Source organism: Excalfactoria chinensis, chromosome Z (assembly GCF_039878825.1).
Source record: "Excalfactoria chinensis isolate bCotChi1 chromosome Z, bCotChi1.hap2, whole genome shotgun sequence".
In the NCBI taxonomy this organism is placed as follows: domain Eukaryota; kingdom Metazoa; phylum Chordata; class Aves; order Galliformes; family Phasianidae; genus Excalfactoria; species Excalfactoria chinensis.
In genome coordinates this window covers 60,221,774-60,246,520 of record NC_092857.1, presented here as the reverse complement: position 1 = coordinate 60,246,520, position 24,747 = coordinate 60,221,774, and the positions used below count along the sequence as shown (strand labels likewise).

At 39.5% G+C, this 24,747-nt stretch overlaps 1 protein-coding gene across 1 annotated transcript in view; it reads left to right on the top strand.

Moving 5' to 3' along the window:
- Positions 1 to 20,366, top strand: part of MCCC2 (methylcrotonyl-CoA carboxylase subunit 2) — a 32,163-nt gene extending 11,797 nt beyond the window's left edge. The window contains exons 7-17 of the mRNA XM_072359432.1: positions 2,011 to 2,124; positions 6,913 to 6,977; positions 7,852 to 7,951; positions 8,950 to 9,045; positions 9,843 to 9,915; positions 10,103 to 10,179; positions 11,473 to 11,539; positions 11,778 to 11,934; positions 12,707 to 12,821; positions 14,694 to 14,779; positions 20,123 to 20,366. Coding sequence (XP_072215533.1) covers positions 2,011 to 2,124; positions 6,913 to 6,977; positions 7,852 to 7,951; positions 8,950 to 9,045; positions 9,843 to 9,915; positions 10,103 to 10,179; positions 11,473 to 11,539; positions 11,778 to 11,934; positions 12,707 to 12,821; positions 14,694 to 14,779; positions 20,123 to 20,240 — 1,068 coding nt within the window. The 3' untranslated portion in view covers positions 20,241 to 20,366. The remainder of the gene's footprint in view (positions 1 to 2,010; positions 2,125 to 6,912; positions 6,978 to 7,851; positions 7,952 to 8,949; positions 9,046 to 9,842; positions 9,916 to 10,102; positions 10,180 to 11,472; positions 11,540 to 11,777; positions 11,935 to 12,706; positions 12,822 to 14,693; positions 14,780 to 20,122) is intronic.
- Positions 20,367 to 24,747: the final 4,381 nt, after the last annotated feature.

Genomic DNA, 24,747 nt, shown 5'->3' with positions numbered 1-24,747 from the left:
AGGCTGTGGTAGCTAGAATCATCTTCCCTGTCTGAGAGGATTCATCGTTAGGAAGTAGTATTAATTAGGAAATAGCACTGCTTGTGATTCCCACTCACATTAATTCTTCAAACAAGAAGTTTGGAAATAGTTTTTATCAGCTGTTGCTCTGTCTGTTTTATTAGTTCACTCATCAGCCCTTCTCAATTTTGACCATACAGTAATAGCTTTTTTTTTTTTTTGCTTATTTCTTTTCCCAGGTGCCTGTGCTGCTTTTAATTTCTCCCTCCACTTTTACCTGTGACTAATTTATTATACTCCTACTGCAGCTTTAAATTGCTCTGATGTCTGTATAGCTGTGAATCAGAACGCAGTGATTAGCTTCGCATTAGCCACTTCGTATGCTCTCTCATACTCATGTGGCATGGATACAACGAGAAAGCTGAGCTGATGATTTTTATTGCTTTTTTAGGTAATTTTCAGTGCATTAATTCTGAGAATGAAGTCAGAAAATAGCATTGGCTGGAAAATATGAGTCTGTGCTCTTCAACAGGTTGATTTTAATTTTGCAGTATGTGGATAAACCAATACATGCATTAGAGAAAACAAGACCTGAATTAAATTTTAAATGTGCCTATGTTTTTCAGAGTGAGCATGAGAGAACAAAATCCTGAGAGGAGGAAAAAACTACTAACCTTGGATAACAAATCAGATGAAATTTCCCCAAATTACTCCCATTTCTAGAAATTATGTTTGTATCAACCTGGAGATACTTATTAAATGTGCAGTTGCATATTAATTATGTGGCTCTGATTATAGTGTAAGGAACCGAAAACTATTTCCTGAAGGTGTTTTGAGTACAGGTTAATGAGTTTAATCTCCTTCTGCATTAGCAGAAGGTAATGTGACTTGGACATTTTATTTCTGTGTGGCGTTTTAATAGCAAACATTAAGTTACCATTTTAACACTGAACACTGCTTGGTGTTATTTCAGAAACATATCCAAACAGTATTACCACAAGACAATATTTTGTGATTTAAATTTTATTTTATTTTATTTTATTTTATTTTATTTTATTTTATTTTATTTTATTTTATTTTATTTTATTTTATTTTATTTTATTTTATTTTATTTTATTTTATTTTATTTTATTTTATTTTATTTTTTGTGGTTGTGGAAGAAAGCATTCCATTAGAGAATTATTTTACTAATGTCTTTTCATTATGAGCATTTCTCTTTCTTTTCTGCAATACAAGCTGTCTTGAAAAATGTCTTTGATTTTTTGGAGGAACTCATTTGAAGGAGAACTTCAGAAAGTTAAGAGTAACTTTCAGGATTGTTTGCTGCTGCAGTGTTTATTATGTATGAGATCAAGTCAGTTTTCCTTTTTAAATGTCACCAGAATACTAACAGTGGAAGGTGGGTACTGTCTGATCTGAAAATTACGCATAAGAGATAAGCAAATGTTATTAGTGTTAAAGCAAATAATGAGTTAAACAACACACCCTGAAGGAGCAGAACCACTGTGGCATCTGATTATCAGCACTGATGCATTGAAAAGCTGAAGTTACATAGTAGTAGATGAGAGGATTCATCTTCAAAGACTGCTAACAGTGTGGAAATTATACTGATAAGCAACAGATTCCCTGACTTTAGTGTGAATACCAGGTGCAGTTTCCAGATTTCACCCAGACACAGTTCAGTGGGACAGATTCCTTGGTAGAATGTAAGCCTCTTCAAATATTTCATATATGTACCTTGCAGGACATCATATATGAATTTTCATGCAGGGAGGTCTAAAGGTGGAGTGTTGAGGACTGCTGAAAACTGGAGAGATGCCCTCTTGTTTTTTGTTCTTGAATGAAAGCTGAGATATTGTGTTTGTCCTGTCAAGCAAAAGTAATCTTACAGTGTTGTCCAGCGGCCTGCATTAAGATCAGTACAAGATGTAATAGTAGTTACATATTGTGCACATTTAGTGGTTTAAGGATTGAGCAGTTATTAACTCATGCTTTTTGTTTTCCTAATAGATAGCAGTAGTGATGGGATCCTGTACAGCAGGAGGAGCATACGTGCCTGCAATGGCTGATGAAAGCATTATTGTTGGCAAACAGGGAACTATATTCCTGGGAGGGCCACCACTGGTAAGCATGGGGAGGTTTTTGGTAACATAGCTCAGAAGATTTGCACTGCTGACTGCTCTGTACAACTTAAACCACTCTGCCCTATTTTGGCAAGATGTTTCCAGATCCTCTGTGTGATATTTTGCATTTTTCTTTAAATATATCTGAATGCTTGTGCTGTAAATGAAAACTTCGATATTAGTTACAGCAATGTGGTAAAAAATGTCAACCGTGTTCAGTTTTGCAGGTTCTAAGTTTGACTTGAAATAAAAAATGAAAACTATGCATATTATATTGAACAGTCTGGGTCAGAGAATTTCAGCAGATGGGCTGATGTGCTACATTTTTATGTCTGTTTAGAGACAAAGGTGTGTGCTGGTGATGGCGTTTATCATCATTACTTTACTTTCTTAGTAAGGAAATTGTTCCTAAGGAAACTGACCTGAGGAGATCCTGTGAATTGAAAGTTGTTTTTGCTATAAAGCACAGAATGGAAATTTGTCTGTGAAATACCACAGCATAAGGCATCTTGAAAATTACAGTAGCTTGGCTCTGAAATGGGAGTGTTTGAGTAGTTTCTGTTTGTTTGTTTTAACAGACTGTACTAGTGTATGTTCTAGCATAGACTTACATGTTTTATAATGATATAAATAACCTGTTTCTGACAAGAACTGTTTTACTCAGCATAAACTTTACAAGAGGAAAAAAGGAATCTCAGGTAGTGTTAGGATGGTGCTACAGCAAACAGATAAGCCCAGTGTTTCTAGTCTGGACAAACTTGCTTATTTAAAATAGTCACGAATATTGACTCATTGAACAATGTGGTATTAAGCAGCACATTAGCTCTGTTTTGATGATAGTGATTTGGAAACTTTGTGATATTTCCTTTGCCAAAGCCAGGTGCAAATCAAATGTCTCTCACAAGTCCTTCCAGCTTCAGCAGGCATAAGATAAGAAATCACTTCATTACAGTTTATATGCTGTCACAAAGATAGTACTCCACTCATTTCTTTAGTAACAGAGTGGTGGGAGTCTGCTGGAATTCACTTCTTCCCAACACTTACGATACTTGGAAAAAATGTAGCAGGTCCTGTAAGCTATAGGAAAACAGCCACTTCCATGATCTTTTTTTATCATTCCCTAAGACTAGATTGTGTTGATTTCCTTAATAGCTTGAAGAACTTACACTGTGATGTCATTCTGGGTGGCACAGCCATCATGCCACAGAATGAAGAGTGTCTCAATCAGCTCATCTGTACGAATCAGTTAATGGTAGTGACAATGTTAAAAAATAGAGTTTTGTAGTTGAGAATTTGCTCTACCAAATAGTGTTCTTGTGCTCTTTGTATCTGCTGTGGTTTCCATGGAAATAAATAGGCATTATTTTTTCAGAGCGACCCCCACAGAAGCTGTGCAGGAGACTTTTGTCAGGTTAGGCAGCTGAAAAATGTGACCCTGAGTCCAGCTGCAAAGGGAAGACTTGGAAAGGCAAGTCATTGTCTGTGAGGATACTGTGTAGCCAGAAAGGAAGAAGGCTTTTCACTACTTCCAGAAGATTTCACAACTATCCTCCCATTTAATTTGTTCTTTAGCAACCTGCAGATGCAACGATCTTTATCTTTGTGCGTATAGATCAAACTTCAATATCACCAGCTGTCAGCTTTTATGTTTGGGAAAGGTTTTCATATTCTCACTGAAAATATTTTACTTGTCTTACTGTAAGCATCAAAATTACTTCAGAGTCCCATGGAAACATCTGCTTCATGTTGTTGCAGATATTGTAGCCTTTAGTGCGTATGCTCTGTTCCCCAAAATATCACTCCTATATGAAAAAAATAAAATAAAATTGGATTTGATTTCCTGCTTTCCTGCCTAAAAGAAAGCATCCTAAGGAAACAAAGGAAGAATCTTGATGCTTGGTGTAACCAGTCTTGGAATGTGTATGTTTTATTAAAAAAAAAAAAAAAAAGAATAAAAAACTGTAGGTGCAGTCCAAAGTCTAAAGTTTTCTCAGTCTTCTTTTTAGGAAGGTGAGTAATAAAGACTTGGTGAGCAGGTAGGTACTGATAATAAGTAGGAGCTATGTCACACAGCCATTCTGCGCTCCATCCAAGATACAGAATCAATATCTTAGCCAGAAATACTCCTTTGTAGCTGCTGTGCTGACTGATCGGCATCGCCAGCCCATTGGAAATTTCTCACCCTTCATTCCTCGCAGAAATTTTGTTGCTTTCTGCGTTCCCTTCCCAGTGGTGAAGGGAAGTCTGGAGAACAGGGAAAAGTGCAAAATTCCTGTATAACTTTTTGTGCTAGAGCCTCTTCTACACAACATTATCTGTTTACAGAAATGTGATTTGTTTCTTTAAATAAAGTTCATTGTGTGCACGTTTGTTGTTGGTTTCAAATAGGGGTTTCTTTGAAAATCTGAAAACAAGCGGAGGCTGTATCTGCAGCGTCAGAGCTAAAATAGTACCAACTTTTTAAAAGTGCAATAAAATGACTGTTGAGTTCTCAGTGAATGGCAAACCCATGTAGAACATGTGGTCTGAAGATGCAGTCTGACAGAGAACTTGGAAATTCCTTTCCATCCAATCTCTGGTGTCCCATTCTAAAACTTTGTGAGAATTTTGCTCATTTTCCTTCTCTTAATGTTCTTTTGTATTCAAGAGAAAGGAAGTCTTAGTTGTATTGTAAATTTGTTTCATCTGTATTTATAGTGTTTTGAAAGATTTGGATATGTGACCCATGGGTGTTTGGTTTATTGGAACCTGGGCTGTCTTTTTATTACATGCTACTACTTATTTTTTTATTTTTTTTTAATATATATTTATTAGCTAGCAACCTCCCAGACTGATAAGTGCAATATATTCCCTTCAAAAGTGGCTGATTGTTATTTCCTAGTGATGTGTTATTCTATTTCTAGTTTAAAAAGTCAAGAACTTATTTAGCCAAGACACATGTTTTGTTTTTGTCATGGGCCTTGGGTTAGGATGGGTTTAGGAAAGGCAAAGCCCACTTGGAGTTCAATCTGGCATTAAGGGCAGGAAGATTGGGTTCTATAGGTACACCAGAAGTAAAAGAAAGGCAAGATAAGATGCAAGCCTGTTGCTGAATAGCATAATGAAACTGGTGACAAGGGACATGGAAGAGGCTGGGATACTCAGTGCTGTCTTCACCTCAGTCTTTACAGGTTGGGTCTGTGTTCAGGAATCCCAGGTCCCTGAGGCAAGTGGAAAAATCCAAAACAGAAGACTTCCTCGTTGTGTAGGATGAATAGGGAACACATGAATAGCTCAGACATAGAAAGGTCAGTGGGGTCTGATGAGGTGCCCCCATGTGTGCTGAGCAGCCAGGTGCATGTTATTTCATGGTCATGTTTGGTCATGAAAGGGCAAGAAGAGGGGTTCAGGTAACTACTGTCCAAATGGCCCCATCACAGTACTTGGGAAGGAGAAGGAGCAAAACTATTAGGGACAAGAAGGTGACTGGGAGTAGACATGATGGGTTTGCAATAGGGAAATTGAGCCTGACCAAACAGATGGTTCTCTTTACTAAGACAACTGGCTCAGTAGGTGAGGAGAGAGCAGTGAATGTTGTTTACCTTGCCATTGACAAGGCTTTTGATGCTGTCTCCTGAAATGACCTCAATAAAAGGATGAAATGCAGACCAGATGAGATGGGAGGGTTTAAAAAAGTGTTTATAAGTTGTACTCAGGGAGATGGATTAGTGGGAAAGATCGGTGGTAGGTGGAGAGCCTGTGGACACAAGAAACAAAGGAGATTCATTTTAGATACAATAAAGCACTTCTACTGTGAGGGTTGGGTGATTGTGCACCAGACCGAGATACATGGAGAGATTTTAAAGTCTTCATCCCTGGAGATACTGCAAACCCATCTGTATGTGGCCATCAATCTTGTAAACTGATACCTGGTTTAGAAGCGATGATAGTTTTATCTGTCTTTTGCTGCCTTCACACACTGTGTGGGTGATGAATAATGGTTTCACTAGCTTGTGAGGAATCCTTTTCAAAAGGAGTACAGCAGAGCTTGGGGGAAAGGTATTGCATTGGGAATGCGTCAAGAGGGGTTTTTTTGTGTTTTCTTCTTTATTTTCTTTTTTTTACCAGCAGTAAATGAAGCTTTATTTTAAGGAGGAATGCGTTTGCTGTTAAATTATTTTGTCATGTGTGTGGTTTGACTTAGTTCGTGCATTCCAGTTATTTTTACAGAGACATCATAATTGATCTCAACAGTTTCATGACATTATCGCGTTCTTTTTAGAAAATGATTCTTAGTGATTTACTGCGCTTGTTATGGAAGATCTAGAACATAAAAGCTGATCATAACTGGTCTATGATTAGTGATAAAATAAGTAACTAAAATCCACAGAATAAAAGTTTGCTCAGAGAAAGCAAAGTGAACAGAGGCATTATTATTATTATTAATCATCATTAAAGCATCACATTTTAAATTACTTCCTTGTTAGCTGCTAAAAAAGAAACATTTTGTGAAGTGATTGTATATTAATCTGTAGGTGTGTCCACACTAATAGTAGGTAGAGCAGCAAAGAGCGGAGTAAACGGAGAGTCTTTCTCAATAAAAGCTATATATAAGTCATGCAGATACCAGATCAGTAAAATTAAGTAATTTGGACAGAATTCTGTGTTGTCACATTTGAAATGCTGCAAAGGGCAGTAGCTGAAGAATTACTAATGAAGTAACATTTTGGAGAGTATGATTATATTGCTGTAACTAGGCCTGTATCAAGATAAGTACAAGGCAAGTGTTATTTCCCTTTTCTTGTTGTAGGTTAAAGCAGCAACAGGTGAAGAGGTATCAGCAGAGAATCTTGGTGGGGCAGATCTTCATTGCAGGTTTGAAGAAATATTTTCCCAGTGTTTACTTCTTCCATTCTTTAGACTTCAGTACAGTGTTTGTATATATATATATGTGTATATATATATATATATGTATATATATATATATGTATGTATATGTACACACACACACATATATGTATGTATTTCTAATTAATATTGTTTAGATTTTAAAACTGTACTTAGATCTGAAAAGTTGATGTTTTTCTGTGTAATTATCAAATAGTGATGAATCAGAGTGAAAACTTTTGAGGAGGTTACTATATCTTTGCAGATGATATCCCAGCTGGAAATTACTGCAAACAAAATCATAACAGCCTGCCATTTCTTTCAAGGGAGGGTGGTTGGGCACTGGTAGAGGCAGCCCAGAGATGCTCTGTGCCTGGTGGGGCTCGGGGCTAGGTTGAGTGGTGTGCTCTGCAGCCTGATCTGGTGGGTAGCAACCAGCCCATAGGAGAGGGGTGGGCTTTAAAGTCTCTTCCAACCCCAGCCATTCGATGGTTATCAAAATGAAGACTTCTGTGCAATTTCTGGTTCCAAAACAGAAACAAAAGTTTTACATATATATACATGTTTCACTTTATGGTGTAAAATTGTTTTCAATTAGAGCAGTGTTTGTCATTCTTTATATTGTCATTTGGATTTTTGGCTTGTTAGCGTTTGTATTTTGTCTGATAACATGAATGTACTGCTTAAAAGAAAGGTCAAAAATCAGAAGTTTTATTTGGAATGCATTTTTATAAGATGATGTGGAAATGTGATGCAGTATATATATATATTAAATATGCAGCCTTGAAAGTTTTAAAAAGCTCTTATTTTGATTCATGGACTTTTAAGAAGTTTTTGTATTCTTATTTTCATTTAAATACAGACATTCTGGTGTAACAGATCATTATGCTTTGGATGACAGTCATGCACTTCATCTGGCAAGGAAAACAGTAAAAAGTTTAAATCTCCAAAAGAAAGTAGATGTAAGTATATAGTGCCATCTTCTAAAAACACTGCATTTTTTAAAGCAGGAACTCTTTTCTTCCTGTAATTCATGCAACACATTCTTTGTTTCTGCCTTTAGATGCTTTGGAAGAGGAATTCATGGTTCTTAATCTTTAATGTTTTGTGTGATACTTCACTTCTGTGATTTCATTCCTATTGCATTATTCCCAACAAAATCACTGGGATTACGTGCAGCACCGAAACTCGCACGATAACTGCACTTCAGAATTGCAGAATTCCAGTTCAGAATGAGCTCAGTCTCGTCAGTTGCCTAATCTGACTTTAAAACCACATGGTCATTCCCATGGTCTTTAAATTAGATACCTGCTGAAATATCTTTTAGAACACATATCTTATGTGGCGATTAACAGAAGATGCAGAACTGAGAGGAGGGAGCTGTGTCATGTCATTTTGGTACCTTAGGCCTTGCAATGTATTGTATTGATTTAAAATTTTGTTTTAGGAAACAGGGCAAATATCGTATAGTGGAAGTACTGTCTTAACCTACCTGGAGGGAAACAAGAGAGGGAACAGCTCTTTACGAACCCTCAGCTGCATGTCATTGTATCTATTTGAAACTGGATCTAGACTGTCATTGTTTTCTCAGACACTAAGTAGGTTTTAGCTTGGAGAAGAGAGAAGGCTCTGAGACCTCATTGTGGCCTTCTGATACTTGAAGGGAGTGTATAAATAGGAGGAGGAATGGCTGTTTATGAGGGTGGACAGTGATAGGACAAGGGGGAATGGTTTTAAACTGAGACAGGGGAGGTTTAGGTTGGATCTTAGGAAGATGTTTTTCACTCAGAGGGTGGTGACGCACTGGAACAGGTTGCCCAAGGAGGCTGTGGATGCCCCATCCCTGGAGGCATTCATGGCCAGGCTGGATGTGGCTCTGGACAGCCTGGTCTGGTGGTTGGTGACCCTGCACACAGCAGGGGGATGAAACCAGATGATCCATATTGTTAAATTTCTATAGGTGTCTATAGAACCATCAGAAGAACCTTTATTTCCTGCCGATGAAATATATGGAATAGTTGGTGACCAGCTAAAAAGAAATTTTGACATCAAAGAGGTAAGAATATAAATGGAATGTCTGCATGTGCTCGGTTTTCTTGGAAATAGAAGGAATATAACACTGTAGTTTGTTTGCAGAAATCTGTTTTGGAGCATATAATGTGTCTTTAAATATTGCATAATTACTTCTAATCTTTTTCTGGACGTTCTTGTCTGACAGATCCATTGCAGTGACAGTAACATGCTGAAAATACAATGCTTTCTAGTCCTAATTTTAAGAAGGATGAGCAAAGAATAGAGATTAATAGTAAAAGGCTGCCAGGAAACAATGAACTTGTGGCCAAACATTCTATAGACCTGCCAAGTGATATGATAGCTTTCTTCTTCTGTTAGCCTGCAGAAAAATAAAGATCAGATACTTAAAATTTAAGCACCCCAGGTAGTTCAGTGTTCTCCCAGGTATGTATGGGAAGTATTGTATTCCAATGCAGTGTAATTATTTTCTGAGGTACCTTCAGGGATTACAGCTTCTGTACAAGTTTTCCCTTGAAACTGAAGAAATGAGAAAAAGTTCTGCTTACATAATTTTACTGTTTAATCACAATATTCTTATTATTCATATTCCTTTTTTTTTTTTTTTTTTTTTAATGAACATGTAAATAAATCACACTTCAAAATGTAAATGGACTTAGCCTGCCTTCCACACTGCTGATATAGTGGGTTGCTTGATGCTCTCTTAATGAAAGGCATTAGTATTAGGCGTTTGCATGTTCTTTCTTTCTAAAAACAAAAGTAAAACTGTGAAGGATTAAGGATTTCACTGTGTTTTTCTGTTTGTTTATTTTTTTTCTTAAGGTTATTGCTAGAATTGTGGATGGGAGTAAATTTGATGAATTCAAAGCTTTGTATGGAGATACTTTAATCACAGGTATTAAAATTACGATTACTCTGTGTATTCATTGATCTCATGGTTGGATTTCTTTTGTTCTGATCACTCAATGGAAGGTTTTTTTTTTCCCCCACAAAAGAATAGCTATTTCTGTTGTCAAGAGAAAGTGTTTTTATATGCTGCTGTAAAATAAATGGAAATCTGCATATTTACCTTTCTTCTCCAGGATTTGCAAGGATATTTGGTTATCCAGTAGGAATTATTGGAAACAATGGAGTTCTCTTCTCAGAGTCAGCAAAAAAGGTAAATAAAGGCCTTCTTAGCCATCAGGTAACAAGATTTCTGGTGAAGAATTTGTTTGTGAGAAACTTCTTTAAATAATGAGAGCTTGCAGGCTGCGGGTTTCTCAAGTAAACAAGAAATAGCTTAATACAGTAAAAAATAATTGACCTTATTTTCTAGAATTTTTGTATAGTCCAGTCTTCAAATTCATATATCTCCAATTTAGAAGTAAAAATGTGATGCGGGACTATAACACAGGCCTTGCATAAGTCCAGGTTAACAACACCAGCTGCCCTGCCTTTGTCCACCAATGTTATCCTTCCATCACAGAAGGCCACCCAATGGGTTAGGCATGTTCTGCCCTTGACGAAGGTGTGCCAGCTCTCTCAGATCACCTCCTCATCTCGCATGTGCTCAGAACTTCACCTGACAGCGTGACTGTTCACACTGAGTATTTTGAGCACTGCACTAAGTGACATTGCTTTCAGCTGTGTTTTTTTCAGCACAGTTATTTCCAAGTTGAAAATAACTTCCACAATTTCTGATACTTCCAGTATTTATATCACGATTTTGCAGAGACAGATTTTTCCTACCAATGGAAAAAATGAAGGGAATCTTCCTTGGTTTGGGACTTCTGCTGTCAAATCAGTAACCTAAGGAGGAGATGGCCACGTGTTACTTGTTTCACTGCTGCTATAAACTTATTTCTTAAGTATGGCAAAAGTATGATGACATAGTGATGATCAAGGGAAAATGATATATTTTTGGGGTGTTTCTCTGAAAAAGCTAGCTAAAGATTATGCTTTATAATTGTCCTTTGTGTGTATTCTTTTTATTTTAAAATTTTCTGATTGAAGAAATTACAAGTTTTTCTCAGTACTGCTTTTTTTTTTTTTTTTTTTCCTTCTTTTCCTCCAATTCTGTAGAAAGTGCCCATTTTCCATGTGCAGTGTTACATAACTCAGTGCCAGACTGGAAAGCTGTCTTCAATTTAACAACGTATTGGCTAAATAAAACAGTTGATCTTTTCAGTACAAGCGGTAGTGCTTTTTAAGGGTATTATTTCTCCTTTACCTTTGGACTTCCGTACTTACAGCATTTTCTTTTCCTAGAGTTTGAATGTATGTTTTGTAGTTGACTTTGGAGTCAATGGAAGCAGGACAGTGCTGCATGATACAGATGCTCCCAGGGACTTCTGTGGATGAAGTCCATGTAACTTATTCTGCCACAGACTTCAAAGTGCTGGTAGTGATGACTTCACTGATTTGACATTTAAAAGCTTACCGCCTCTTTTCTTTTTTCTTCCCCCCACAGGGTACACATTTCATCCAGCTGTGCTGCCAGAGAAATATTCCCATTGTGTTTTTGCAAAACATTACAGGTAAGCTCAGTATTATGAAGTTTCAGAACGCTGTAGTCTTTGCTCTTAACTACGGAGGCTCTAACTTCTAGACATCATCTTTTATGCTTATCTACATGTGTAGCCTCTTTTGGAGTCAGCCTGAATGCAGATTTTGCTTGTTTTTTTGGAGTGCTTTATCGTGCATATTACAAAGTACAGTGCAGTATGACAGCACAAAGTTCATATAGAATCTTTTTTTCCATCATCCACTCATTAGGTTTCATGGTTGGCAGAGAATACGAAGCAGGAGGGATAGCAAAAGACGGTGCAAAGATGGTAACTGCTGTAGCTTGTGCCAGCGTACCTAAAATAACAGTCATTATTGGCGGCTCTTACGGAGCTGGAAATTATGGGATGTGTGGAAGAGCATACAGGTAAGAATTGCTTCAAATTACAGCAGGAATAAGTTAAGATACTGTGATGAATTGCTGTTCTGAGCTGTAATTCTTGCAGAAATTGTACTGGAAAACAAAGCCACTGTCACTGAATATGGTTGTAAGTAACAGCCATACAGAACTGTAAAGGTGGATAGACTCATCATTTACACAGATTTAGGTAGCAGATTTTCCAGCATATAAGCATGCTGACCTGCTTTTCTGCTGTTATAGTTGAGGGGGGGGGGGAGGAAGGAAATTGATAGTCCTAAACAATTGCTAGTTACTGTGGGCTGGTCCCTTATTGTGCATATGTGTGAAGAAAACCAGCTTGAATTAAAAAATATATATTAAAAATCATCTTCATTTACTTTAACAAGTCTGGTTTCTATGAGCAGTATTTGCATAATCTGCAATACAGTGGTTTTGTTGTTTTTTTTTTTTTACCTTACTGGACATGACTCATTGAAAGTTTTTATAATTACTTTTCAAGGTCCCTGATAGAACTGAAACTGTTAGTGGTACTTATCCAAAAGAAAAATTCCTAAGGGATTTTAAGATGAGCAAGAAATGTGTAAGGTGCTTGAATGTGGGAATGAGCTGAATTTCTGCATTTTAAAACATAATGCTGCAAGTGTGTAGTGTGTTAGTTTCAGTTCCCTAAAAAACAATAAATTGTAAGACTGTTGTGCAGAAAACACATCTGGGAGAAAATTCTTTACTGTGTCATTATGCAATGTTGTATTTTAATACTCAACACATACCTTTTCAGTCCAAGATTTCTTTATATGTGGCCAAATGCTCGCATATCAGTGATGGGAGGGGAACAGGCTGCAACTGTTCTAGCTACGATAGCTAAGGACCAAAAAGCAAGAGAAGGAAAACAGGTAAGTCTTTTGTTTGTGGTACTGTCGTTATCATTTTCTTCTTCAGTGGAAGTGCTCACATTACGTAGGGAAGTATGCTACAGAGATACCAGGTGCTTTGGTTCTCCTAATGCCACCTCGTACACTGACAACAGCAAAACATTTGTGAAATGTTGTCATTTATGTATTCTAAATGTGAAGGTCATTCGTGACATTTTTTGCCTTTGATGAAAAAGATAAGATTTTCTTAGAATCATAGAATCACAGGCTTGGAAAGGACCTACAAGATCACCCAGTCCAGTTGTCCTCCCATTACCATTGCTACCACAAGCCACCAAACCAGATCTCATAGCTCCTCGCCCAGATGCCTCTTGAACACTGCAGGGATGGTGACTCCCCCACCTCCCTGGGCAGCCATTCCAGTGCCTGACCACACTCTGAGAGAAGAAGTTCCTTCTTATGTCCCATCTAAACTTCTTCTGGTACAACTTGCAGCCATTTCCTCGGGTCTTGTTTGTTGCCTGGGAGAAGAGGCCAATCCCCTCCTCATCACAGCCTCCCTTCAAGCAGTTATAGAGTGTGATAAAGTCTCCCCTGAGCCTCCTCTTCTCCAGACTAAACAATCCCAGCTCCCTGAGCTGCTCCTCATAAGGCCTGTGCTCCAGACCCCTCACCAGTTTTGTTGCCCTTCTCTGGACATGTTCCAGGGCCTCAATGTCTTTCTTGTAGTGAGGAGCCCAAAAGTGAACACAATACTCGAGATGCGGCCTCACCAAAGGCCACATGTTATATTGCATTCTTATATCATCTTATGAGGATTGTTTTTTGCACACAGTTATTTATCTGCCCAAGATTAGCAGCAGGGGACTCCCACTCCCCTACACCCACCTGGGAGTGTGAGGAAGATGTAAGAATAAAGCATCTTTCCATTTACTTCTGAAGTAGGCAGTTCTGTAGAAATCTGATCTTCACATCATTCTGTGACAGAGTAATGAGGCTTAAAATAGCAGAAGCACAGGGAGGTTTGAAAAAAGACTTTTACTTAATAATTATAGATGATAATTTCTGGTATTTAGTTCAATAATATTTTCTAGTTTCTTCGTACAATCTTTGCTGTGATTTTTACACTACTTGGGCTTGTGTTTACATTATTATAAGTGTACATTAGTGTACTTTAGTTGGTTCCATAAGAAGTAATTTTACTGCAGTGTCATAGAATTGCTTTTCTTACCAAGAGCAGTTTCTGAGAACAGTGAAGCAGTTAGGTACATCTTATGTCTGGAGTTCTTCCTTCTACTCTTTATTTTGTCTTTCTGTGTATAAAACATACCCATACTTTTCTCTGTCTCAACTTCTCAAGCCCCTAAGATTGACGAGATGATACACAGGCAGTCTGCGAAGATTGTAGTTATGGGGAGACGTGGAAGTACTGTGAATTACAGCGGTCACCACTCTGGATTATAGAGAAATATAGTACTAGAATAACACAGGTTTGTTTTATTGAAAGTCTTGCCAAAGGCAAGTCAGAACAAGGTTTATTCAATAAAATAGGTTCAGTAATTTTTCTGATGCTAATCCCCAGTTGCTCTTACACTCATTTAAGTCTCTGAATCTGACTTTATCAGCAAATAAATTTGACAAATAAATACGGTGAAATGACTTTCTTTCTGTCTATTTATTTCCTTCTTCCCATTCACCCCAGTTTCAAAAAGTAATTCCACATCCAAGTATACTAAATCTGTAACTGTAAGCAAAAAGGTGGAATAGATTTGGAGCAATTATTTCAGCAATCTCTTCTTGTTTGATGCTGCACTTGAAGCTCTGCTGCCATTGTGGAAGAAAATATTAAAGATTGTCTTTCTTGTGCTTGTTGATTTGCCTGTTTTGCTGCAGTTATCCAAGGCAGATGAAGAAGCCTTGAAGGAGCCGATCATTAGGAGGTTTGAAGAGGAAGGAAACCCTTATTACTCCAGTGCACGGTAACAAGAAAATGTCTTTTCCAAAACCTGATTATAATCGAAGGACATAGTAATAACTCTGAATTTTAGTGTTGAAGGGCAGGTAAGCAGAGCACTCTGGTTTCATGTGCAGGAGTGCAGCACAACAAGCATCAAATAAATATCTCTGAGACTTTGTACTGCATAGTATTTTAGAAGAAGGCAAGCACTTGCAGGAATTACTACACTGGTTCTGTAAGTAATTACATGGTAGGGAGATATTCTGTAACCAGTCTTCTGAAGCATTTAGTTCTGTGTATTTTGTTCTGGATAAATTTTATCTCATTCTTTCCACTTCAGTGTCAGTCATGCTTTAAAGTCCATTGAAGTGCACCGCAGGACTTTGTGGGTGTCAGGAGAAAGTGGGGTTTGCATGTAGAAGAGGTCAGTGAACATCTGAAGCAATCTGTAGATCTTGGGTAATGTAGATGTATACTGGGTCATAGGAATTCATGTAGGCCACTAGCTTATGGGTGTGTGTTTGCTGAGAAGTCGTCCAAAACTATTATGCTAGACCTTTGTAGCATTTGCTGCTCAGTTTCCAGGAATACTTTAAATGCCCTGGAGTTAGGCTGGTGAAATGGAGTGGCATTTTGGAGTGTTGTTGCCTGTTGAAAATAGGTTGGAGGTTTTTTTGGCCTCCGGGTGTTACTCTGTGCTAGTTTCCCACTGTCTACAATAATCATTCTGCTGATTTTTCTGGTTGTGGTAAGTCCACAAGCCAATCCTTCATAGGATCTCAGCTGTTTCTCCCTGCTGGGTGCTGAGGTGGGCTGTGTGTTCTCAGTAGGGTAGTGTGGCATTTGCAGTGTAATGTAGGCAGATTTCAGAGGTGTATAGCATGTGGGTTGGGGGTTCAGGGGGGGATTTGTATTCTCTGTGATCTCCACTTCTGGCTGAGGTCTACGTGGCAGTGTTGCAGAAAAGTCATCATGAATATTTTCTTGAAATTATAGATGTAAGTGCAACCTCCCCCTGGGACTTAGTATACAGTTTCTTTGGGTTTTTGCACATAGTCAATGAAGATAGTTTTGTGAAGTCCTAGTTCTTTTTTGATGTGAGCTTAGTGACATTCTGTTTGGGCTTTTTTTTTTCCCAGTCATTTTAATGGTTCTAATTATTAGGGTGTTTTGTTGTTTTTTTTTTAGGATTTCCCCCAAATTTAATGGTGTCAGTTGTGCTGTGTTAGTACTATTCAGTGATGAAGCCTGGTACCTCTGCCTCAAAACCTTGTGCTGTTCCCTGGGGAAAAAAAAGGAAAAATGGAAACAAATATTGTCATCTTTTATAATTGGATTTAAGGAAAAGATTTTTCCACTGAAATAATAACATTAAAAAAAATGAGTCAATCTGCCTGTATTTAAAATGAATCCCTACCATGGAGGAGGAAATGAAAGATCTCAGTTTTCTTATATTTTCTCTCTTTAATATGTTCACTGAAGACACAGTCATAGTCTCTCTGTACTCATGATTAAGAATAATTTGATTCATTTAACATCCAATATATTTAGTATAATGATGAAACAAAATCTCGTCCCCTTCCAAAAAACTACAGAGCACTGTAATGAGTTGCAGCAATAAATTCACTTGTGTGAATGGGGTTAGGATTTAAAAACGCAATAATTTAGGTAAGAAACTTGGGTATTTATTACCAACTCCCAGCTCTCTGTAGACCAGGTTTCACCAGTTTGTTCCCCATGCATCTGGCTATTCTGTAAAGATAGGCTGCAAATCCATAAGTACTCAATGAGTAACCTAACTTTGCTAGGCATTAGGAAATACTCTTAGCAGCAGGAGACATGTCCTTCACCTAGAAAAAGCAGGGTTGTTATGTAGCTTGGAAGGGCAATGTATGTGCACTTGCTGAAAGCTGGCAGAAGTAGCTTTGATCTGGATTGCATCTTATTGAGTTCTGGTGATGCTGATGCTGTACTCAGGATAATAAACCCAACTGAGCTGTGAAGTCAAATGTCAGAGCTGACATACCTCTGAGTCTGGTCTGTCTAAAAGCAAGTGAAATGAAATGCCTCTTGTCACTGAGCACTTGTGAGAGTGGTGAGTGATTGACCCAGGTCAAGGCAGTCCAGGTTGGTTTCTGTCTCTCTGTCCATGTAGGTATACTTTGCATTGCGTAGGAGCTTTTAATTGCTCTCTGCTGTCTGGTAAAGATAACTGGATCTATTGGTAGATATTCTTGGGCTTTCTGCTTCCATTTCTTGACTTCCTGTGAGTGCTACATTGTGTGTGCCTTTTTCTTCTGTTTATTACTAATTCCAAAGAAAGATTTCAGACCATTCACTCATATGATTTTTTTAAACTATAGAGTAGACTGCCCAACCAGAAACAAAGATTTAAGGTAGGATTGCATTCCCGCTGGCAAGTAATGTACACAAGGAAGGGATTTTGCACCATGGAGCCAACCTGTTGTTAGCCAACATGAGTGGTTGCTAATTGAGCAAATATTTGTTGTAGATCTGAGAAAGATTCCCTTTGCTCTAAAGGGATCCCAGGCGTGGTAACAAAACAACAAAATCACAGTAGTGAACCTTCAGCTGTCTGTCATTGTATCTATCTGAAACTGGATCTAGACTGTCATTGTTTTCTCAGACACTAAGTAGGCTTTAGCTTGGAGAAGAGCAGGACCTGAGGAGACCTCATTGTGGCCTTCTGATACTTGAAGGGAGTGTATAAACAAGAGGGGGAATGGCTGCTTATGAGGATGGATAGTGATAGGACAAGGGGGAATGGCTTTAAACTGAGACCGGGGAGGTTTAGGTTGGACCTAAGGAGGAAGTTTTTCACCCAGAGGGTGGTGACGCACTGGAACAGGTTGCCCAAGGAGGCTGTGGATGCCCCATCCCTGCAGGCATTCAGGGCCAGGCTGGATGTGGCTCTGGGCAGCCTGGTCTGGTGCTTGTTGACCCTGCACATGGCAGGAGGGTTGAAATTGGATGATCATTGTGGTCCTTTTCAACTCAGGCCACCTTGTGATTCTGTGACTGTATGATTCTGTGACAAACTAGATCCCTCCACCAAAAAGACAAAAGCTTGTTAGAGAAATCTCCAACAAACAGCTTTTCATTATAGAGAGAAAAGGAAGATAAATGGAAATAAAGTCTGCTTTCCTCTGGTGCTTGGGTGCAGACATTCTGTAAGCTCGCTCATACTGTCCTCTTGTTAATTTATGGGGACTTTATCTCACCCCTGATGTCCACCGAGATTGATGTAGCCCTTCCAGTTGACTTCATTAGGCTTTGACTCAAGCTTTGAGCCGTAATAATAAGAGGAAAGAAAAATGCCTTAATGATCTTACAATACAGGCAGATTTCCTTGTTTACTCTTACGAACATCAAATTGTTACATGTACAGAATGTCAATCCTATTCCCCACAGTTGTATTTTCTAATCAAACTTTAATCAATTATTTGATTAGAGTCTTTCACACTGAGCAGTCTTAATTAACAGAAGTCATTAGGCAGCACCATTTTTAATGAGCTGTATTAATCTACTTACAGGTTTCCAAAAGGAGTTTCAGCAGCTTGCACCATAACAAATTACATGAGCATTTCACTTTTAGGGGATGTTCATTTCTTTTACTCAGTGTTTCTGTTATGAATGTTTTATGAGTGTAGATGTGACTCATGTTCTAGCAGTGGGGTTTTAATAGATAGTTCAATTATTAATGTTTCATCCCAGCAGAGAATGTAGTTTTGTTTAAACAAAGAGAAGCAGAAGCCAGGGGTAACCATCTGAAAGTGGCTCGACTTCTATGCGGCACAGAACCTGTGTGTTTGTGGATATAAGTTAATTGTGTTGCTACGAAAAACAGACCTGCCATTTTAAAATGTGCCTCATGTTTGGGTGTGTTTATTACAGCAGCAGTCACTAGCAAGTTGCAGCATGGAAGCACACCATGTGAAGTGGGTGATGATTCTTTTTCATTTGGCTCCTCTCTTCCCCCCCCATCCCTCAGCACATCTATTAAACACTCCTAAAGAAGTATGAATTACTTCATTTAGTTTCGGTCTTCTTCATAAATCAAAAGCTCACTGCAAGTGTTCATTAAAAGTTGTACTTCAGCAACGCTCTTGTGCTCTGTTGAGGGGAGGAGACTCCTCTGCCTGGCAGAATACAGCAAAATGGGAAGCTGTCAGTAGTGCGTGGTGATGCCTCGATGCTATCAGCACCTACTAGGAGACATCTTCAGGTCCTGTTTCTCTTGGGAGTAGGCTTTTAGTTTTGAGAGAAGTGTCCACGTTATAATGCTTTCCTTTTTTAATTGGATTTTTTTCAATTAATACCCAAACAACAGGTAATTTGCAACTGGAACATTCAGTCAGAAAGGGACGATTATGCTTTCTATAACGAAAAGGCATTGTCGGCTTCTTTTTCATGACCCTTTCCTGCAGTTTTAAAACAATGGTAGTAGAGCACTTCTTCCAGAGACAGAGAATAAAACAACAGACAAGACAGCACTGCAGTCAGTTCAGAAAAGATGGAAAATAAGTCTAATTGGGAAAAGATGGGATAAAGGAGGAGCATTGCTATCTTAACTGAAGTACTGTATCTGTGTTTTGCAAACCCTGCTGAATATACTTGCCTTTACAAGGAGGGCTTGCGTTGCAATGCCCAGTGTGGTACCTTGTTCATATGATGTCTTGCTGAGGAGGTGGTGGATGTGCAAGTTTCGGCGTGGCTTTACTTTTGGGTAGGATGTAGCTGTGGAGAACTGACACAGCAAGAGCTTTAATTGTTGGATAATGCCAAAGAGATTGTTTGCAAGTGTTTGTGAATTTGGAGACTTAGGAATCTGGTGTTGGCCTCGGGATTTTGATACAGTGTGCGTTCATTGTTTGGTTGTCTTCAGAGCTGTAAAGAGGAGGATATCAGCTTACTCGTTTAGAAATGGACTTCAGAAAAGTAAATACGGCAGATGCTGGAGGTACTTAAAATTAAGCAGTCTCTTCTGGTGATGAAGGCATAAACACATGAAGCAAGCTTAACGGCAGCTGATTAAGATGAATAATGTACCTAATGATGTGTCACATTCCTCGAAGCACTAGCATTTGTACTAGAGGAAGGTGGTTTCTTCAGAAGATGCCATTTTCCACGCTACCTTAAGTTTCTGCTTTCTTCTAGTCAACAAATTGCACAAAATACTTCATAACAGTGTGTTCCGTAGTAAGGTGAATTAGCGCCATGGCTTCTTGTGTAGTTTGTCTCTGCTCCTTGCTATTTACTTGTAACTGCCTTCAGTTTTGTGCGCTTTGAAAGTATACCTGCTGTGTATGTTAATTTATTTTAATTATTGTTTGTTTTTTTCTAGGCTGTGGGATGATGGAATTATTGATCCAGCTGATACTAGACTGGTTTTGGGCCTCAGTCTCAGCGCAGCGCTAAATGCACCTACGAAGAAGACAGAATTTGGGGTTTTCAGGATGTAATCTGAATGTATGCTAGTCAGAATTACCTCCGTATATCTTAACGTGGACTGGAGGGTGAAGTTACTTAAACACTGAAGTGTTTTAAACTGGTTTAAGGAATAAAGGCTTATACAATGCTGTTCTTGATGGAAGCCTTAATAATGTATTTTCACTGAGTAATCATCATCCAGGCCTTTGATGTCATGATAGTGATTTGAGACCAGTCGGTCACAGTGCTTGTAGAGCACTGCACTGCTTGTCCCATGAATAAACGGCAACCTCTGGCATTAAAGTGTTTGGTGAGAACATTCATCCCTTACACAAATAAATCTGCAAAATATGCTGCATATTTGCTGCCTGCCAGCTCCATCGTTTTGTTCCCTTTCTTCTTTCTCTGTCTCTTACAAATATGGAATATTCTTGCAGTCCAGCAACCAAAAGCAGAATCCACATTTTTCTAGTGGGAATAAAAAAAGGTGCCAAAGGGAAGTTCAGGAGCAGCAGCCAGAGAGTTCAGCACAGCACGGAATTGTAGGTTTTGTGCAGCTGTTGACATTTTGCCCTTTCTCTTGCTTTCATCCGGAAAACATTCCCCTCTGTGCGATACCCTGAAGTCAAAACAAGGAGAGAATCTGATGGATGTGTAACCTTTTTTTTTTCCTGTAAGGGCTGGAGAGAGTCTGCTCCATCTGTGTGAGCTGCAGGTTGCTGAGAACACTTCTGAAGATGAGAGCTGGCTGCTGAGGCATTTCAGCACCTTAATACAGTGATGTGATCCTCCAGGCAGATTCCAGTTTTGAGAGACACAGCAGGCTCTCCAAACGGGTCAATACTTGACCCAGACAGAGCACCTGCCTGAATCCCAATGACTTTGGGGTTAAGATGCTGGAGTGCCTTGTTAAATCCTGTTATTTATTTAGTGTAGTTTATCACAGTGCAATCTTTCTAGAGAATTCAACGCCTTCTGTTTCTTGTGTTCCTTTTAGAAATGCCCTACCTTGCAGAAACTAAATGCTTGACATTAATTGTGCCTGGAATAAGGAGGCAAATGCTGTGCTATCTGGGTCTCAGAAGGTAGCTTTATCTAGCTTGGTCCTACAGCTGTCTAGATACCAATTAACTGCCAAATGTCAGAAATACTATTGATTGACAGATTCCAAAATAGTTTACAAGTGCATGGATGGAAGTCACAGAATTGTTGGGGTTGGAAGGACTCCTGGAAATGATCTGGTCCAACCCCCTGCAAAAGCAGTTTCTCTGCAGTAGATCACACAGGAAAGCGTCCTAACAGGCCTTGAATACAAGAAGGAGCCTCTACAGTGTCTCTGGGCAGCTGTTTCCAGTGCTTTGTCACGCTCAGTGTAAAGAAGTTCTTCCTCACCTTTGTATGGAACTTTCTATTTTCAAGTTCTTTCCCACTTTGTCCCTTGTTCCATTGCTTCACATTGCTGAGGAGAGTCTGGCCTCATCCATTTGAGTCCTGTGCTGTAGATACTTAGAAATAGTTATGAGATCTCCCCTCAGTCTTCTCCAGGCTGAAGAGTTTCAGGCCTCTCAGCCTTTCTTCGTATGGCTGTACTCCTTCTGGACTTGATGGAGAAGTCCCCTTGGACCCAGGAGGGGAGAGGCAGAACTACTGCCTAATGCCTGACTCAGTGTGTTTCTGGCACAATCCAAAGGTGAACATGAAAGTGTGAGCAAAGCCCAATATATGCTGAGCTAAGGGGTATGCCTGTACATAAAAGACCAGTTTTCTGTCCCTGATTGCAAATAAACGTACCCTAAACTTAGTGTGATTGGCACTGCTAAAAAGATTACTTCTATAGGCCTGCACAGATGTATCCTCACTGTCCCGCTCACACGCATGTTCTTACCTTATATGTGTGGCAGAGTGTGAGGGTGCAGAATACTGCAGTGAAATGGCACCAGCTGCTTTTTGGCATTGATTCTTGTTCTCATCATGCCATGGGAGTCTGTAAAAGTCGTGTTGGGCATTGCCCCAGCATAGCTGCATCCTGAAAGCACGGTGCTGAGTTCTTGAAATATCTTCTTAAATGCCCAGTTTTCAAATACATACATCAGGGAGAAGGAAAGACTCAGACTGTGGAGCAATTGTTATTAACAACAGCTTCCAGGGAAAAAGAAACACGTTATTTCCTTCAGCTGTGGTGGAGGCAGCAGCTCAGGCACCCACTGTCTGCCTGCTGCAGCTGCCCCAAGGGTTCCCCTCAGCTCCTCTACTCTGGGTTGAGCAAACCCAGGGACCTCAGCTGCACATCGCTCGTCTTGATTTTGTTTTGATACCATTATTTAAGTGAGGCAAGTAATTGTTCCAAGTTGGAGACAGTAACTGATAATCCTCAGATGCATATAATGGAATCAGGTGTGCTCAGGAGGGGCTGAACCTCTGACAATGCCAACCGCTTGTTATGACGGAAAGGATGGTTATTACATTTATCAACATTTATCCCTCTAAATACGTGTATAAGCAAAGTCAAAACATGTTTCTGCATAAATAAGTTACGTCTGCATTAGTAACACCTATCTTTGGAAACCTGTTAAACAAATGAAATTCATCATCATGGGCTTGTTAGCATCCTATCAGCATGCTCCTTATAGGGGGAGATGCACAGAGAGGGACTGTCAGTGAACACGAATGACAAAAGGAATCACTAGCAATTAACTATCCCCCATTGCATAGAAACCACTTATGGAAAAAGTTTGTCAGCTTAATATGTGACGCATCCACAGCATCCTGCCTTGTATCAGGAATGGTGTGGTGAGCAGGACGAGGGAAGTCATCCTGCCCCTGTACTCGGCATTGGTGAGGCCTCACCTCGAGTACTGTGTCCAGTTTTGGGCACCTCAGTACAGAAAGGACATGGGGGTGCTGGAGCAGGTCCAGAGAAGGGCAACGAGGCTCGTTAAGGGCTTGGAGAATATGCCCTGTGAGGAGAGACTGAAGGAACTGGGGCTGTTTGGTCTGGGGAAAAGGAGGCTGAGGGGAGACCTTATTGCTCTCTTCCAATATCTGAAAGGTGCTTACAGTGAGAGCAGGGCTGGTCTCTTCTCACCGGTGACAAGGGACAGGACAAGGGGAAATGGCCTCAAGTTGTGCCAGGGGAAGTTTAGGCTGGATATCAGGAAACACTTCTATACAGAAAGGATTGTTAAGCTCTGGAATAGGCTCCCCAGGCAGGTGGTTGAGTCCCCATCCCTGGCTGTGTTTACAGACCTTTGGATGTGGTGCTCAGGGACTTGAATGCTGGTTTCCAGGACTGCAGTGAGGTGAGGCTGCAGCGCTGCCTCTGTAAACTGAGAATAATTTCTGAGAAGAACTGGACATCCATCCCCAATCCTCTTTCCCGCTACTCTTCCACCTGTTTTGGGGTTGGTTCAATCTGAAATCTGTAGCCTCAACGCTGTGTTGGTGTTTGTGTATCTGCTGGTCTTATGAGAGCCCATCTCTTACCCAGGTATCACTTTGTGTTCCCGCTACTCATCAAGACCAGTTTGTATCTCCAGCTGAAACAGACATTGTCTTGAAAGTATGCCTTGCAAGTATGCCTCTGGGCTCTACTAAATGTGGCAGAACTCTAATTTGCCTTAGGTTTCTTTGCTATTCCAGATTTCAGGTCAGAAATCCCTCGATTCAGAAAAACTAACAGTGGTCTATTTTATTAAATTCTTTTTAAAACTAAGATTGATAAATTAGGGCAGTTCAACAAGGCATATATAAAAGTCCCCGCTTTTCTGCAAAGCCTTAAAGCATCCACTTAAATCCAGATGTCCAATTCCACGGCTCTGATTCAGTAGAACACTTGAGCAAAGTCTTCACGCTAATCTCTGTGGTTTAGTGGTCATAAAATCCATCTCACTGCGTGTCTACGTCAGTCCACAGCTAGAATGTCCAAACCATCAGAACTCCTCCAAGAATATGCCATTATTTACACACTGATGTCAAGAGAAACCTCCTTTGTTTTCCTGAGTTTAGAAGAACACTCGCTTGATCAATCACAGTGGAACAGTGAGCCCATGAAAAGCATGCAGTGTGAAACTGCAGAAGTTATCCCTTTGATATATAGATATTAAAACACATCGGCTGTGTCTGTAGCTCATCTGTAATAATTTCAGCGTGGAGAAAGTAAGTTAACCTAGAGAAGCTTGAGTCAGTCCATTGGTACAACAGACTGCTCGTCTGCAAGGTTTGACTGGGTCGATGCAGGTAGTTTGGAGCTGAGTTATCCTTACTGCCAGCTACTGATGCTGTGGCCAAAAAGCAACTCCCTTTTTTGTAGCTGTAAATAGAAACTTTGCCTTCCTCACACCTCTACCCTGCTCTGCTCATTGACGTGGCAGCTTCTGACCCTTTTATATCACGCAGATAAACTTCATCCTACATTCTGACAGAGACTATCCAAACATGGAGCAGAGGAACAGCAGTGTTTGCAGAGACAGCAACAGGCGGTCACAGCAATGTACCATCCCACAGTGTCTGCAGACAGACAGACACAAAGACATTTGGAGA